At 39.2% G+C, this 16,079-nt stretch overlaps 1 protein-coding gene across 3 annotated transcripts in view; it reads right to left on the reverse strand.

The window, feature by feature from the left end:
• Window positions 1–5,848: 5,848 nt before the first annotated feature.
• The window catches only part of vps54 (VPS54 subunit of GARP complex), a 163,731-nt gene continuing 153,500 nt past the window's right edge, over window positions 5,849–16,079 (reverse strand). Inside the window, exons 21-23 of one of the 3 annotated variants that reach the window (XM_028820123.2) lie at window positions 13,707–13,814; window positions 7,532–7,626; window positions 5,849–7,097 (exon numbers count right to left, since the gene is read on the reverse strand). In XM_028820123.2, the coding sequence (XP_028675956.1) occupies window positions 6,992–7,097; window positions 7,532–7,626; window positions 13,707–13,814 (309 nt within the window). In that variant the 3' untranslated portion in view covers window positions 5,849–6,991. Of the gene's footprint in view, window positions 7,098–7,531; window positions 7,627–13,706; window positions 13,815–16,079 lie in introns of those variants that run through there. The other 2 variants (XR_007933614.1, XR_007933615.1) reach the window with 2 other exon arrangements.

Raw genomic sequence — 16,079 nt, forward strand, 5'->3', positions numbered from 1 at the left:
AAAGAGAAGGGGAAACTCCTTGTGCCATTGACAGATGGAGGCCACCTCATACATGGAGCCATCTGTGACATTACAGTGGCCTTGCCTAAGAGTGGAGAGTGCATTTGCAAAAAGAAAAACGCGTCAGGCTTAAGACCATACTTGTAGGAGAAAGCAAACAACATGCAATACGCCACGGAGTCTTCAATAAATTCTGCACCTCAGACGTGGACAGATTTGTTGGTACTCTTATAGCTCATTGACAAAGTGCTGTATGCCTCCTGAAAGGTCATTAAATGTAAATTAAGTGTCCCAGTATACCTGCATGCCTTTGATGACATCAAGTAAAGCAAAACAAGAAAGAAAGGAGATCAAGTATTGCTTATTCCACAAAGAGCTTTCAAAAAGGCCTGGACACATTTGTTGGTACCTCTAGAAAAGACCCTACATAACTGGATTAGAGTGAGTTTTCAAACTAGCGGTTATCTTGAATTTGTATCACGTGTTTCCAATTGCTCAGTCAGTCATTCAGATGATTTAAATGGAGAAACGTCATCACCCTGCTGTTTGGTATCATCGTGTGTCCCACACTGAACACGGACCAGAGAAAGAAAAGGTGAGTCGTCTGAGGAGATCAGAAAGAAAATGATAGACAAACATGTGAAAGGCAAAGGCAAGCAGCTTGACGTTCCTGTAACAACAGTGGCAAATATTCAGAGTTTTGAGGTCCATGGAACTGCAGCCAACCTCGCTGGACGCAACAACGAGAGGAAAATTAACCCCAGAATGGGCAGAAGGATCATGAGAATGGCAGACAAAAAGCCAAGGACCACTTCCAAAGAAATGTAAGCTGAACTCCAGGGTCAAGGTCCATCAGTGTCTGATCATACCATTCGTCACTTTTTGAGTGACAGTGGGCTCAATGGAAGAAGATCCAGTAGGACCCATCTGTTGAATTAAAACACAAAAAAGCCAGACTGGAATTGGCTCAAATGCACAATGCTCCTGTCCGACAGATGAGACAAAACTGAGGCTTTTCAACAAGTCACATCAGCTCTGTGTTCACAGATGAAATAATGAAGCTTTTAAATAAAAACACCATACTTACTATGAAACATGGAGTCTCGGTTATGTTTTGTGGCTGCTTTGCTGCATCTGGCATGGGGTGCATTGAGTCTGTGCAGAGAACAATGAAATCTCAAGAATATCAAGACATTCTGGCGTGAAACATACTACCCAGTGTCAGAGAGTTCGGTCTCAGTCACAGGTCATCGATCTTCCAACAGGATGATCTTCTTCTTTCAGCTACTCCAGTTAGGGGTTGCCACAGTGGATCATCTTCTTCCACACCTTTCTGTCCTCTGCATCTTGTTCTGTTACACCCATCACCTGCATGTCCTCTCTCACCACATCCATAAACCTTCTCTTAGGCCTTCCTCTTTTTCTCTTCCCTGGAAGCTCTATCCTTAGCATCCTTCTCCCAATATACTCATCATCTCTCCTCTGCACATGTCCAAACCAACGCAACCTCGCCTCTCTGACTTTGTCTCCCAACCGTCCAACTTGAGCTGACCCTCTAATGTACTCATTTCTAATCCTGTCCATCCTTGTCACACCCAATGCAAATCTTAGCATCTTTAACTCTGCCACCTCCAGCTCTGTCTCCTGTTTTCTGGTCAGTGCCATCGTCTCCAACCCATATAACATAGCTGGTCTCACTACCGTCCTGTAGACCTTCCCTTTCACTCTTACTGATAACCATCTGTCACAAATTACTCCTGACACTCTTCTCCACCCATTCCACCCTGCCTGCACTCTCTTTTTCACCTCTCTTCCACAATCCCCATTACTCTGTACTGTTGATCCCAAGTATTTAAACTCATCCACCTTCGCCAACTCTACTCCCTGCATCCTCACCATTCCACTGACCTCCCTCTCATTTACACACATGTATAGTCTTTTTCCTGCTGACCTTCATTCCTCTCTTCTAGAGCATATCTCCACCTCTCCAGGGTCTCCTCAACCTGCTCCCTACTATCGCTACAGATCACAATGTCATCAGCAAACATAGTCCACAGGGACTCCTGCCTAATCTCGTCTGTCAACCTGTCCATCACCATTGCAAATAAGAAAGGGCTCAGAGTCGATCCCTGATGTAATCCCACCTCCAACTTGAATGCATCCATCACTCCTACCACAGACCTCACCACTGTCACACTTCCCCCGTACATATCCTGTACAACTCTAACGTACTTCTCTGCCACTCCTGACTTCCTCATACAATACCACAACATATGCTTTCTCCAGGTCCACAAAGACACAATGCAACTCCTTCTGGCCTTCTCTAAACTTCTCCATCAACACCCTCTGAGCAAACTTTGCATCTGTGGTGCTCATTCTTGGCATGAAACACATGCTGCTGCTCACTAATCATCACCTCACTTAACATAGCTTCCACTACTCTTTCCCATAACTTCATGCTGTGGCTCATCAGTTTTATTCCCCTGTAGTTACTACAGTCCTGCACATCCCACTTATTCTTAAATATCAGCACCAGTACACTTCTTCTCCACTCCTCAGGCATCCTCTCACTTTCCAAGATTCCATTAAACAATCTGGTTAAAAACTCCACTGCCATCTCTCCTAAACAACTCCATAGGTATGTCATCTGGACCAACGGCTTTTCCATTGTTCATCCTCTTCATAGCTGTCCTTACTTCCACCTTGCTAATCCGTTGCACTTCCTGATTCACTATCTCCACAGCATCCAACCTCTTCTCTCTCGTTCTCTTCATTCATCAGCCTCTCAAAGTACTCTTTCCATCTGCTCAACACACTCTCCTTGCTTGTGAGTACGTTTTCATCTTTATCGATCTTCCAACAGGATGAGCCAAAATACACAACTAAGAATGGCAAGGAAGAAAACATTGGACTATTCTGAAGGGGCCCTCTAGGAGCCCTGATTTGAATACAAGTGAATTTCTATGGGAAGAACTGAAACATGCAGTCTGGAGAAGGCATCCTTCAAGCCTGACACAGCAGAAGCGGTTTGCTCAAGAAAAGAGGGGCAAATTACCTGTTTTCTTGACACACTTTTGCTGAATAATTCACAGCTATATCTGCCTTTCCCCCAGAGGACAACATGGTATCACCTAGAATCTCTGCATGCCTTGTGAATATTGCAACCTGGATGAAAGAACATCATCTCCAGCTCAACCTGGCAAAGACAGACCTTCTCATTATTCCAGCTCGTCCCTCTTTCTCTGTTCATGTTTCATTACTGCTAAGACCCTCTGAGTCAGTATGCAACACTTAAGTGGGGACTGATGACCCGCTGTCCTTCAAGGACCATGTTACTGCAGTCACTTGGCCTTTCAACTCTGTATAATATCTGTATCTGACAGAATGTTGGTCAAGATTCTGGTGTTTTCTGACCTACAATGTAATGTTTAAAATAGGACATTTAGCCATATTTTTTCTATGTAGTATATTAAAGCTGTTGATTTTTTTGTTTTGGTGGCAGTGGAGATGATCATTTTAACATTTAGAATTATCAGTACTCTGTGCACAGAGTATGTTTAAGATTTCAAAAACTGGACAACAAACTCATCACTGGGAAGCACACCTGACACACAAAGATGACTAAACTGTTACCTGAATGTTGCACTATCTGCGTTGACATGCCAACCATGCAATTAGTTACTATTCGGTCCTGCTGTCAACAAAGTGATTGGATAATTTAATTTCTCTTTCGGTATTTACAGTTGAGCTTGAAAGTTTGTGAACCCTTTAGAATTTTCTATATTTCTGCATAAATATGACCTAAAACATCATCCGATTTTCACTCAAGTCCTAAAAGTAGATAAAGAGAAACCAGTTAAACAAATGAGACAAAAATATTATACTTGGTCATTTATTTATTAAGGAAAATGATGGAATATTACATTTTTGTGAGTGGCAAAAGTATGTGAACCTTTGCTTTCAGTATCTGGTGTGACCCCCCCATTGCAGTAATAACTGCAACTAAACGTTTCTGGTAACTGTTGATCAGTCCTGCACGCTGGCTTGGAAGAATTTTAGCCCATTCCTCCGTACAGAACAGCTTCAACTCTGGGATGTTGGTGGGTTTCCTCACATTAACTGCTCGCTTCAGGTCCTTCCACAACATTTCGATTGGATTAAGGTCAGGACTTGGCCATTCCAAAACATTAACTTTATTCTTCTTTAACCATTCTTTGGTAGAACGACTTGTGTGCTTAGGGTCGTTGTCTTGCTGCATGACCCACCTTCTCTTGAGATTCAGTTCATGGACAGATGTCCTGACATTTTCCTTTAGAATTCTTTGATATAATTCAGAATTCATTGTTCCATCAATGAAGGCAAGCCGTCCTGGCCCAGATGCAGCAAAACAGGCCCAAACCATGATACTACAACCACCATGTTTCACAGATGGGATAAGGTTCTTATGCTGGAATGCAGTGTTTTCCTTTCTCCAAACATAACGCTTTTCATTTAAACCAAAAAGTTCTATTTTGGTCTCATCCATCCATAAAACATTCTTCCAATTGCCTACTGGTTTGTCCACGTGATCTTTAGTAAACTGCAGACGAGCAGCAATGTTTTTTTTGGAGAGCAGTGGCTTTCTCCTTACAACCCTGCCATGCACACCATTGTTGTTCAGTGTTCTCCTGATGGTGGACTCATAAACATGAACATTAGCCAATGTGAGAGAGGCCTTCAGTTGCTTAGAAGTTACCCTGGGGTCCTTGTGACTTCGCCGACTATTACACGCCTTGCTCTTGGAGTGATCTTTGTTGGTCGACCACTCCTGGGGAGGGTAACAAAGGTCTTGAATTTCCTCCATTTGTACACAATCTGTCTGACTGTGGATTGGTGGAGTCCAAACTCTTCAGAGATGGTTTTGTAACCTTTTCCAGCCTGATGAGCATCAACAACTATTTTTGTGAGGTCCTCAGAAATCTCCTTTGTTCCTGCCATGATACACTTCCACAAACATGTGTTGTGAAGAGCAGACTTTGATAGATCCTGTTCTTTAAATAACACAGGGTGCCCACTCACACCTGATTGTCATCCCATTGATTGAAAACACCTGACTCGAACTTCACCTTCAAACTAACTGCTAATCCTAGAGGTTCACATACTTTGCCACTCACAAATATGTAATATTCCATCATTTTCCTTAATAAATAAATGACCAAGTATAATATTTTTGTCTCATTTGTTTAACTGGTTTCTCGTTATCTACTTTTAGGACTTGAGTGAAAATCTGATGATGTTTTAGGTCATATTTAAGCAGAAATACAGAAAATTCTAAAGGGTTCACAAACTTTCAAGCACAACTATATATTTTTCCAAGCATTTCTGGCAGAATAATTTTGAAACTGCATGAATTATAACATACTGTATTTCTTTCATTTTTAAAAATTCCAACAACATGTAAGTCTAAATTAGTGCAAAAGGAATATGGGTTTTAACCAATTACTACTTGACACAAATAATGTTTTAAATATACATGTTAAAAGGGAGAAATTAAATGAAGTAAAAAAAGGAACTGTACAAAACATCAAACAGAAATGAAAGTTAAAACTTGCAGGGCACCTTCAGATGAGAGGAGGCAACTAGAATGCAAGGAGAACCCCACAGCAAAACACAAAGAATACATAAATACAATACAATAAAAACTCAACTAATGCCACACCAATGAACTGGCAGGGAAGCAAAAATAAAGTAAGGTCCTCAAATGGAGCTCCAATAGCTGTCTGAAGTGTTTAAATATTCCAGATAAGCATTCTGGAACATAACCTACAAGATGGTATCTAAAAGTACAAAGCATCACACATAACACACGTTTCATATTATTCATTTATTACAGTTCTTGATCTTTTGAGTTTTCATCATAAAAACTCAGGCATGCTTGTTCATTTGTCTGCTATCACAGCAAGGTGTCCTTCCATACGTCAGAAAACTGTATTAGGCACTCAAATGGGAACCTCTGTTGGAAGTTTTCCACATATTTGATTGTGTAAGTAGGCACTTTTGTGTTAGCAACAAATCACAGCATAATTACTCAGTAGTGGCAATACAAAAAAAAAAAATCACTTAACCTGTAATACTTGATTCTCAAGGTCAATCTACAACCCATCTAAATAAATATTACGGAATGCAAACTGCATCATACTGTACTGAAACACACCATAATGGAAGAACAATCATACCTGGAAAAAATTAGTGTCCCTCTCTTTAGTCAGATGCTGTTAACAATAAACCAAATTACAGAAGAATTTTAGAAGACTGAAATAGTTAAGAAAAAACATCATATAGTTTCTATGATTTACACAAATAACAAGTAGTATTTAAGAATGTAATTCTGTGTATATTTACTTATTTTAATATACATGTAGATTTACTCTGCTTATCTATATACATATGTATATGCATTAATTTGAATATACATACAGTAGTTTGTGTGCAAGAATACACACACACTCTCTATAATTTGGTTCATTTTAAAAGTTGGATTTTGATGGGTTACTTAATTTACTGCATCATTTTCAATGCACAAAATAAAAAAAAATATACAGACATCTGTAAAAAAATAAAATTACCATGCAAGGTAGCAGAAAAAAAAATGTTTCCGTGCAGAACTTTAATTTTTCATGACTAAAAATCTATTATAAACTGTACCCAATTATTCATCTATAATTGCACATGAGATGAAGAAATTTCCTTCAGCAACAAGAGAGCTCATTCAATTCAGCTACTTTTATGCTTTAAACAGACCCAAGTCTTTCAGTCTACAAGAATCAACTGACAAGGACAGCTCGGTACTTGTGCAAGGAATGAAATCAACCTAAGATCTGACTCTCCACAGGTCACTTCAGACGGGCTGTGACTGCCACATTTGCTACATTGAAGGCTCCTGCTTCTGAAATCCAGTTCCGAATACTTAGACACAGGAGGATATAGTCTACTCATGGACTTAATGTAACTATCACCTCTTCTGTTTCCAAATCTCTGCCATGTTCAAATCTAAATTTTCAAGTGTCTTCAGTGCTTGTATATTCCCAGTGTAGAAGGCAACATCTGCCATAACAAGTCTGCATATGAAGAGGAGAGAAAAAAATATTATATATATATTTATATAGGTGGGCAGTGAAATATGCCAATAAGCATTCCAATTAGAAGCAACCTACGTTGGTAGTGGGACCTTTCAAAATGATGTGGAGCTCATTAAATGATTAAAAGTTACTTTTATTTTGCAGATTATTATTTTTAAATATACGTTTACCTACAATAGCACATGCTTGTATTGCTATAATACACAACTATAAAACAAGTGGCAATTTACTTTGGCTATATATTTATTCTTTTTTTTTTTCCTCATTCTAAATTAAGCTCATTCTAAGTTTTCAAATCTGTTCAGATTGTTTTTTATTTTTGAATTGTGGAACTGTATTTAGAAATAAAATGATTAAATCTACTACTATTTATAAAACTTTCAAAGGGTGTTGGTCCATGGAACTCTACATACCCATGTTGTGGGCCACCATCATTTACTACAGCCAGTCGAGTCAGCTGCTTCTTCAGGTGAAGCTTAAAGCTTGCATTTATCCTTAAGAACAACATCTATAGAGGAGAAAAGCAAACGCTTAAACACATACACAGTATTTAATCCAACACCATATTCTGTTTAAGACTGAAAATTAACCAGATGTTTAATGTATTTTTTATATGACCATTTTAAACGAGGTCATGCACTGCATTACAATGAATGAATTACAGAAAAACAATGAGATGCAGTGCTACATCCTGTCCAAGTCTAATCTGGTAAACCATCCCATAACCAAACAGCAAAAAGTCAGCGGTACCTCAGTATGAGGTACTCACTCTAAAATAGGAGTGGAAGAAAAACAAAACATTGAAGCAATCTAAAGGCAATAAATAAGGGGTTCAGGATGCTTAACTAATCAATATTTGTTAATTAATAATATAGATAGATAGATAGATAGATAGATAGATAGATAGATAGATAGATAGATAGATAGATAGATAGATAGATAGATAGATAGATACTTTATTAATCCCAAGGGGAAATTCACATACTCTAGCAGCAGCATATATTAAATTAAATATTAAATTAAACACAATATTAAAGAGTAATAAAAATGCAGGTAAAAACAGACAATAACTTTGGATAATGTTAATGTTTACCCCCCCCACACCATGGATGGAATTGAAGAGTCGCATAGTGTGGTGGAGGAACGATCTCCTCAGTCAGTCAGTAGAGCAGGACGGTGACAGCAGTCTGTCGCTGAAGCTGCTCCTCTGTCTGGAGATGACACTGTTCAGTGGATGCAGTGGATTCTCCATAATTGATAGGAGCCTGCTGAGTGCCCTTCGCTCTGCCACAGATGTCAAACTGTCCAGCTCCGTGCCTACAATAGAGCCTGCCTTCCTCACCAGTTTGTCCAGGCGTGAGGCGTCCTCCTTCTTAATGCTGCCTCCCCAGCACACCACCGCGTAGAAGAGGGTGCTTGCCACTACCGTCTGGTAGAACCTCTACAGCATCTTACTGCAGAAGTTGAAGGACGCCAGTCTTCTAAGGAAGTATAGCCGGCTCTGTCCTCTCTTGCACAGAGAATCAGTATTGGCAGTCCAGTCCAATTTATCATCCAGCTGCACACCCAGGTATTTATAGGTCTGTACCCTCTGCACACAGTCACCTGTGATGATCACGGGGTCCAGGATGGGCGCTCCTGTGTTGCTGACCACAATGTCAGACCTGCAGTTCCCGAGACGCACATACTGAGGTCTGTTTGTAAGATAGTCCACGATCCATGCCACTAGATATGAATCTACTCCAATCTACAGTATATACTACAGCATTAATATTTTTCTGGCAAATTCTAAAGCTATTTTGAATAGATCCTCAGTGTGATTTTTTTTAAAAATGTTAATATATTTTTAATTAATTTGAGAAAGTAATAGCATATAATCAAGTAGATAAAATTTCAAGAACTTATGCAACAAGTTACTTCTAAATCAATCTAGAAAGAACACTAGATAAATAAACAAAAAAAAAACCTAACAGAAGAAGAACTGAGAGAAAGACAGGAAAGTCAAAAGCAGAAAAAACACCAGATTATATGAATTCTTATTCTAATTTTTTTAATTACAGTGCATCCGGAAAGTATTCATAGCGCATCACTCCACATTTTATTATGTTACAGCCTTATTCCAAAATGGATTAAATTCATTTTTTCCTCAGAATTCTACACACAACACCCCATAATGACAACGCAAAAAAAGTTTACTTGAGGTTTTTGCAAATTTATTAAAAAAAAAAAAAAATCACATGTACATAAGTATTGAAACATAACAAAATGTGGAAAAAGTGATGCGCTGTGAATACTTTCCGGATGCACTGTAGTTAGTTGCGGTAATAAGAGCGTGTCGAGCGTCCGGTCGTCCAGGCGAGAGCACACCTTCGTGCAGAGTACACCAGCTGCTGAGAAAGCAAGCTCTGTCTCCACTGAAGTAGGCGGCACAGTCATCAGATACTGATACACATGTTCTAAACAATGGCCGTGCTACCCGTTGCTCTGAAACACCGCCATTTCAGCTTTTACTGATGCATCCAGTTTGTCATCATTCTGTGATGGCAAGTTTCTTGGCACAGATAATGCGGATGCAACAGACTGACGCATTGCAATTTCAAGTTGCTGTTCAAAGCTGTCAACCGCACAGATGTCAATGAACTCTGCCCCGTTCCAGCATTCGTGAGCTGCAGAGTGCAGATACCTCCCAGTCCACTGTGCTCAGTCTTAGTGGGAGCCGGGAGACTGACTGTTGCTGGTCTGTTGTTGACTGAATTAATGAGCAACACACTACAACGTGGGACAAAAAACCATGCCACTTAATTATTTTCAACTATAACTCTGTTATTTCTTGATTGATTTTTACACGCTATATATGCTTGGCCGTTCCCGTTCACCCAGGAATTCCAGCAGTTTCATTCCCGGAAATGCAGGAATGGGAAACATCCGGTAATCGGGAGCCCGGGTATGGATTCCCTATTACTAATACATCACTGTTAACATGAAGTACTGTATCCTCAGGCCTCTTAAATTAGCAGTTATAAAGACCATAATAAAAAGGCTGAACCTGGACTCAGGTTAACTGTCAAATAACGGTCCAATTTCAAACATCCACTTCATTGGAAAGATCTTAAGAGTTTGTCTCTGTTTCTTCACATGCATAAGATTCCTCGTCTATTTCAGGTAGGTTTCTGACCTTATGATAGCACAGAAACACTTGTCAAGGTAAACAAATGATCTGATAATGTCTGCCAACCAAGGAAATATTTCAATAATGATTCTACTGAACCTCAGTCCAGCATTTGATACAGTTGACCATTATATCTTGTTGAAAAGACCTAAAGACCTATGTTATGGAAATCAATGGATGAACACTTTCATTGTTTAAAATCATACCTAACTGAAAGATTATACTTTGACATATAATATCAATGGGCAACTTTCCAAACTAACTCTTGTTAAGCATGGAGTTCCCTAGGGTCTGAACTAGGGCCCCCTTGTTATTTTTACCTATACAGTGGAACCTCGGTTCACGAACATCTTGGTACACGTACAAATCGGTTTACGACCAAAAAGTTCGCCAAACTTTTGCCTCGGTTCACGACCACACACTCAGTACACGAACAAGCCAGTTTCCCTTTCGGTTTGTGCATGCCGATGATTTCCACATGTGTTGCATTGTTCTCGGTCAGACGTGCGTGCTTGCACATGCTGTGAACTCTTTGTGCTCTATTTCATTTCCCTTCCGGTTCGTATGCGCCGATTACTGTATTTAAGCACGTGTTTAGCCTCTCCCTGTTCATTTTTCTCAGTCAGACGTGCGTGCTTTACCTGTGAACTCTTTGTGCTCTACAGTATTTCATGTGCTTTTGCAGTTAACCATGGCTTCTAAGCAAGTGAAGAGTGGTGAGAAGAAAGTTTTGAAGAAAATTGAAATCGAAGTAAAGAAAGAAATTATTGAAAAGTATGAGCGTGGCGTTCATGTTACTGATCTTGCCGCGGAGTACAAGAAGCCAAAATCTACGATTTCGACTATTCTAAAGCAGAAAGAATCTGTTAAAGCAGCTGATGTTGCAAAAGGAGTTACAACGTTAACCAGGCAGAGGCCTCAAGTGCTGGAAGAGGTGGAAAAACTGTTGCTAGTGTGGCTGAACGAGAAGCAACTTGCAGAGGATAGCGTAAGCACGGCGATGAAGATTCATGGTGATTTGTGCAAAACTATCCTTCTACGAGTGGCAAAAGTGAGGAATTTAAAGCCAGTAGAGGATGGTTTGAAAAGTTTCGCAAGAGAAGTGGCATTCATAGTGTGGTAAGGCATGGAGAGGCTGCTAGTTCCGACGCTGAAGCTGCAAAAGAATTCATGAAAAATTTCACAAAATTAGTGGAGGACAAAGGCTACATCCCGCAACAAGTCTTCAACTGTGACGAGACCGGATTGTTCTCCACCCAGTTCCTCCTCACTTCATGCTAGGTTAGTTTTCTTGGTGGTTTATGGTTAGTTTTTGTATTACGGTTTTTTCAAATGTTCATTTTTCGGTTCGTAGCATGAATTGTTGCAATGTTACTTTTCTTGGTTGTTTATTAAATTTCTGATTTTTCAAATGCTCATTTTTTTCCCTGTGCTTAAAACACTTTTTTTAAAAAAAAAAAAAAAGTTTACACAGCGATCAGGTTGTAAGCTATTAGCGTGAACTCCTGCAATGATACTTTCTTGGTGGTTTATGGTTGGTTTTTAAATAAAGTTCGGATTTGTTCAAATGTTCATTTTTTTCCCTGTGCTTAAAACTCATTTAAAAAGAGTGTTTACAGCGATCGGGTCACAAGGCTACAGTACAGCACGAACTCTTGCAATGTTAGTTTTCTCTGTTGTTCAAGGTTTTCTCAGTGTTGTTCAATGTTTTTATATTTAGTTTACTATTACGCTGTGCATTCTATGGTTTGATTAACTATATTTGTGCTTAAAAACTTAAAAAAATATATATTTACATACAGTTCGTATGGTCTGGAACGGATTAATTGTATTTACATTTAATCCTATGGGGGAAATTGCTTCGGTTCACGACCAAATCGGTTTACGACCAGAGTTTTGGAACGAATTATGGTTGTGAACCAAGGTTCCACTCTACATGCTACCTCTAGGAGATATTATGCACCAGCACATTAGTTTATGTAACATTACTAAATTGAGATGGATGCCGACTATGCAAGATGCAAAAAAACTCGTTTGTGAATTTATAACTTCAAGAACAGACTACGGCAATACACCACTAATTGGAATTCGGCAACTAATATTAATAAACTTCAGTTAGTTCAAAACGTGGCAGCCAGAGTACTCATAGGAACCAGAAAATTTGATCACATTAGCCTTCACTACCTCTCAAATTTTCTATTGATAATAAAATCCTGCTTCTAACCTATAAAGCCTTAAAAGGACATTTCCCAGAATATTTATGGGATCATCTACTTAAATGCTATCCACCATGACAGCATCGCTCTCAAGATTCTAGTCTCCTAGTAGCACCAAAAAAGTAGTAAAATCTTAGCAGGGTAAAGTGCCATCTGTTATATAGACCCCCTGCTTTGGTATAGCCTTCATACAATGTTTGGGGCTCAGACACTGTATAAATATTTAAGTCTAGTGTAAAAAATACATTTATTTAGTCTAGAGTAGAGTTTATTAATCCATATTTATTTTCTCAAATAATTACAAAAAATGTGTTTGTTAGCCCCTCCTAACACATCAAGGTGTGAGAAAATGTGGGAACTGAAAACAGAGAAACTTGGCTGACTAGAAGATTGCTGCTGTTGCCTTTCTGTTGCTGCATCCTTTGTAGTAGTGGAGAGGTGCCGAAGACACAAAAGGGCCTCTTACCTATTCTCTCCTTTAGTTAGGCTACCCTATCCACGGACACCACATGCAAGTAACACACTCAAAAGTAATAATAGGTAATAAATGGTCAACTCAAAATTCCTAACACAGTCTTTATTCTCTGGATCGGTCTTTGAGTCTGCACCCTTGAGTCGTTCTAAAACATGCCAACGTGTCCTCCTGCCACTGTATGCTGAAGATGCAATTGCCAAACTGGGCAAAAGTCTTTGATTAATCAATCTGCTAACCATTCCCCAGCTCATCCAATTGACAATGTTTTGTTAAAGTACACAAGGTATAACTATAGTTTTCTCTTTTTTATCTGTTTAAACATAAACAGTAACCAAAGTGAACTTACCAGTCATTGTCTTATTTGACCAATTCAAACTATTACAAGAGTTGCAAAACAGCACATATGAGAACAATGGTATAAAAAGATTCATCACCTGAATTACTAACACAATTTACTGTTGCTCTTGTCACAGAGATCTGTATGATACCACATGTGAATTTGCACAAGGTATTTTGTGATATAAGATGAAAGACAACATTTTTTTAAATTTCTTACAAGAATAGGACTTCAGAGGCAGTTTTCAACATTCAACATATTCTAGCACTTAGAATTCAATTGTCAAAATAACAAACCCTTTTAGATTTCCTAATAATTGTAAAATGATGGAAATTAATGCAAACAAAATATGAAGCACACTGTGGGTAAACAAAAGTAATAAAGGACAAACCTGTGTTTGTTCCTCAGGCAGTAGATCATATATTGCTTCATGCATCTTAGCCATTTGTTTGCAGACATTTCGAAAACAGGTTGATGGCATTGGTGCTTTGACTTCATACTAAAAAATAACAATAATAATAATAATACAAAGTTTAATTAAAATAAAGGCCTATAAAGACAAATGCTTAAGTAAAACAATGTTTTAAATTCAATAACTACTTTAGCCTACATGAGGTACTAGATTAGAGTTCTATATTTAACAGAAAGAAGACCCTTTTTTCAATTGTGTTACGTAGCTTTTCAATTGAAAATCAGCTCTTACTTTGACAGAACTTATTGCTCAAATTAATATGTTGCTGTCCTGGCTCAATTTCTTGTGTTAATTCCAAAATAAGGATTGTTTAGCTTCTTTAATTTATGTTTTACCCTCAGAACAGGAAATTACCTGCCCTTTAAAATAAAGTATTTATAAAAGACATTCTTTCCACTGTGGCATTTGCATATTTTAACATATTAAAATTAATTATAATGTACTTGACCTAAATCATTTTCCCCATTGATCATCACAAAAATCTCTTAATTTTATAATGAAAAAAATATTTTCACATACACCATAAAATATATTGCATATACTTCAAAATATATTAAAACAGAAAATGACCTGATGCAGTTATTCACCTCTTTCAATAAGATAAACCTACTGCATATACAGTGAAATCACACAGCGTACACATACACACTAATTCCAGGCCAATTTATTACAGCCAACTAACCAAACATGCACATTTTAAAGAAAAGTGCAGAGCCAGGAAGAAAAAACTAAATTCTTCAAATCTGTTGACCTAAATTAAATTGCAACTGTGTCTGTTAATACTGACAGGAAAACCAAATTACCCAACAAGTAACAATTAGTGGGCCTGGACAAATATAAAAAATATTGTTATTTGAATGATATGAAGAGTATTTTAAGCATTAAACAGTCTTCCCAATAGCTTATACAACAGCAGACTGTCTTTGAAATGTCACCCCAACAGAATCGATCAATCAAAATTCAGGGACAGAAACACTACATGCACAATTCTTGATAAGTAATTTGGATTGCTTGTGGTCATAGATAGATAGACTTTATTAATCCCAAGGGGAAATTCACATACTCCAGCAGCAGCATAATAATAAAAAACAATATTAAATTAAAGAGTGATAAAAATGCAGGTATAACAGACAGTAACTTTGAATAATGTTAACGTTTACCCCCCGGGGTGGAATTGAAGAGTCGCATAGTGTGGGGGAAGGAATGATCTCCTCAGTCTGTCAGTGGAGCAGGACATTGACAGCAGTCTGTCGCTGAAGCTGCTCCTCTATCTGGAGATGATACTGTTCAGTGGATGCAGTGGAGCCTGCTCAGCGCCTGTCGCTCTGCCACGGATGTCAAACTGTCCAGCTCCATGCCTACAATAGAGCCTGCCTTCCTCACCAGTTTGTCCAGGCGTGAGGCGTCCTTCTTCTTTATGCTGCCTTCCCAGCACACCACCACGTAGAAGAGGGCACTCGCCACAACCATCTGATAGAACATCTGCAGCATCTTATTGCAGATATTGAAGGATGCCAGCCTTCTAAGGAAGTATAGTCGGCTCTGTCCTTTCCTACACAGAGCATCAGTATTGGCAGTCCAGTCCAATTTATCCTCCAGCTGCACTCCCAGATATTTATAGGTCTGCACCCTCTGCACACAGTCACCTCTGATGATCACGGGGTCCATGAGGGGACTGGGCCTCCTAAAATCCACCACCAGCTCCTTGGTTTTGCTGGTGTTCAGGTGTAGGAAGTTTGAGTCTCATCATTTAACAAAGTCCTTGATTAGGTCTCTATACTCCTCCTCCTGCCCACTCCTGATGCAGCCCACGATAGCAGTGTCGTCAGCAAACTTTTGCACGTGGCAGGACTCTGAGTTGTATTGGAAGTCCGAAGTATATAGGCTGAACAGAACCGGAGAAAGTACAGTCCCCTGCGGCGCTCCTGTGTTGCTGACCACAATGTCAGACCTGCAGTTCCTGAGACGCACATACTGAGGTCTGTCTAAGATAGTCCACGATCCATGCTGCCAGGTATGAATCTACTCCCATCTCTGGGATGGTGTTGAAGGTGCTAGAGAAGTCCAGAAACATAATTCTTACAGCACCACTCCCTCTGTCCAAGTGAGAGAGGGATCAGTGTAGCATGTAGATAATGGCATCCTCCACTCCCACCTTCTCCTGGTATGAGAACTGCAGAGGGTCGAGGGCGTGGCGGACCTGTGGCCTCAGGTGGTGAAGCAGCAGCCGCTCCATGGTTTTCATCACATGCGACGTCAGAGCGACAGGCCGGAAGTCATTCAGTTCACTAG

The sequence above is a fragment of the Erpetoichthys calabaricus genome, chromosome 15 (genome assembly GCF_900747795.2).
Source record: "Erpetoichthys calabaricus chromosome 15, fErpCal1.3, whole genome shotgun sequence".
NCBI lineage: Eukaryota > Metazoa > Chordata > Cladistia > Polypteriformes > Polypteridae > Erpetoichthys > Erpetoichthys calabaricus.